Source organism: Atta cephalotes (genome assembly GCF_000143395.1).
Source record: "Atta cephalotes unplaced genomic scaffold scaffold00002, whole genome shotgun sequence".
NCBI classification, from domain to species: Eukaryota; Metazoa; Arthropoda; class Insecta; order Hymenoptera; family Formicidae; genus Atta; species Atta cephalotes.
In genome coordinates this window covers 5,745,472-5,746,610 of record NW_012130066.1, presented here as the reverse complement: position 1 = coordinate 5,746,610, position 1,139 = coordinate 5,745,472, and the positions used below count along the sequence as shown (strand labels likewise).

Genomic DNA, 1,139 nt, shown 5'->3' with positions numbered 1-1,139 from the left:
GTAAAAACATTATATACAATTGTTTATCACATCGTAAAAGAAAGATATTAGTAGACAACTTCAGTAACGAAAGTATATAATAATTAAATTTTAAAAATTCATATGTTTGAAAAATTTTATAACACTATATTTATACTTCTAATAAAAAAAAACAAAATATAAATTTTGAGCACCATTACTTTCATGACTTTATTAAAGTCATTAGTGGGTCTTAACTATGAATTCAACGTTAATAATAGATCCAACAAAAACGTTTTTGTCGCGATCTGACAACACGATTTTAGCATATATAACATGTTATATATACCTATTCATTTGGATTACGAGCCATAAAAACACTGCTAGGTAATCTCCAATTGATTGAACTTGGCCGCCAGACTGTCATTCTCCGGAAATCCGCGTCTAAGTTTCACATTTCCGTATTTTCCTCGGCCTCTTCGTCGACCTTGGGTAACATATAGACAGCAGAGATCGGTGGGACATGATCCTCAAGCTTCAGGATCGGTTTGCAATCTCTAGTAACGTCTACCTGATTGAAGGTGTCTTTTAGGATGTTGATCTCATTCTCGTGCGCGAATATATTGGTAGGTGGTTCCGTGCCACATATATTGTTCTCGTCGGTGTCGTTCCTGTGGCACAGATTGCCCGACGGAAATTGTCACGAAGTCAGAGCGAACGGATCCGTCGACAGCTCATCTACGGACGAGCTCGGCTTCACCGGCTCCGGCTTGTCTGTTTGGTGACTCAGCCGATGGACAATTTCGTCGTGGAGGATGTTGAAGCACATCGCCGTCAGGGCCATTCCTGACATTATATAGCAGGAGCAAAACCAGACTGTCACGTTTCTCGAGTCGGCGAGGGTGTGGCGAGGATAAGAACCGGGCACCATGTCGCCGAAGCCGATAGTGCTCAGGCTCATGAAGCAGAAATAGCTTGCATCTAAATGTGGAAGAAGCGCTAGCCGTTAGCTTTTAGAGAGTATAAACTTTATATATATATATATATATATATATATATATATATATATATATATATATATATATATTATATATACTACGTACTACTAGTAGTTAGTTAAGTACGTACGTACGTAAGTAATTTAATTACGTACCTAACTACTAGTAGTAACGGTAATAACG

The 1,139-nt window shown here is 38.2% G+C and overlaps 1 protein-coding gene across 1 annotated transcript in view; it reads right to left on the bottom strand.

Moving 5' to 3' along the window:
* Positions 1–658: 658 nt before the first annotated feature.
* LOC105620936 (TWiK family of potassium channels protein 18-like) overlaps positions 659–1,139 on the bottom strand; it is a 53,243-nt gene continuing 52,762 nt past the window's right edge. The window contains exon 5 of the mRNA XM_012202416.1: positions 659–939. Within this exon, the coding sequence (XP_012057806.1) occupies positions 659–939 (281 nt within the window). The remainder of the gene's footprint in view (positions 940–1,139) is intronic.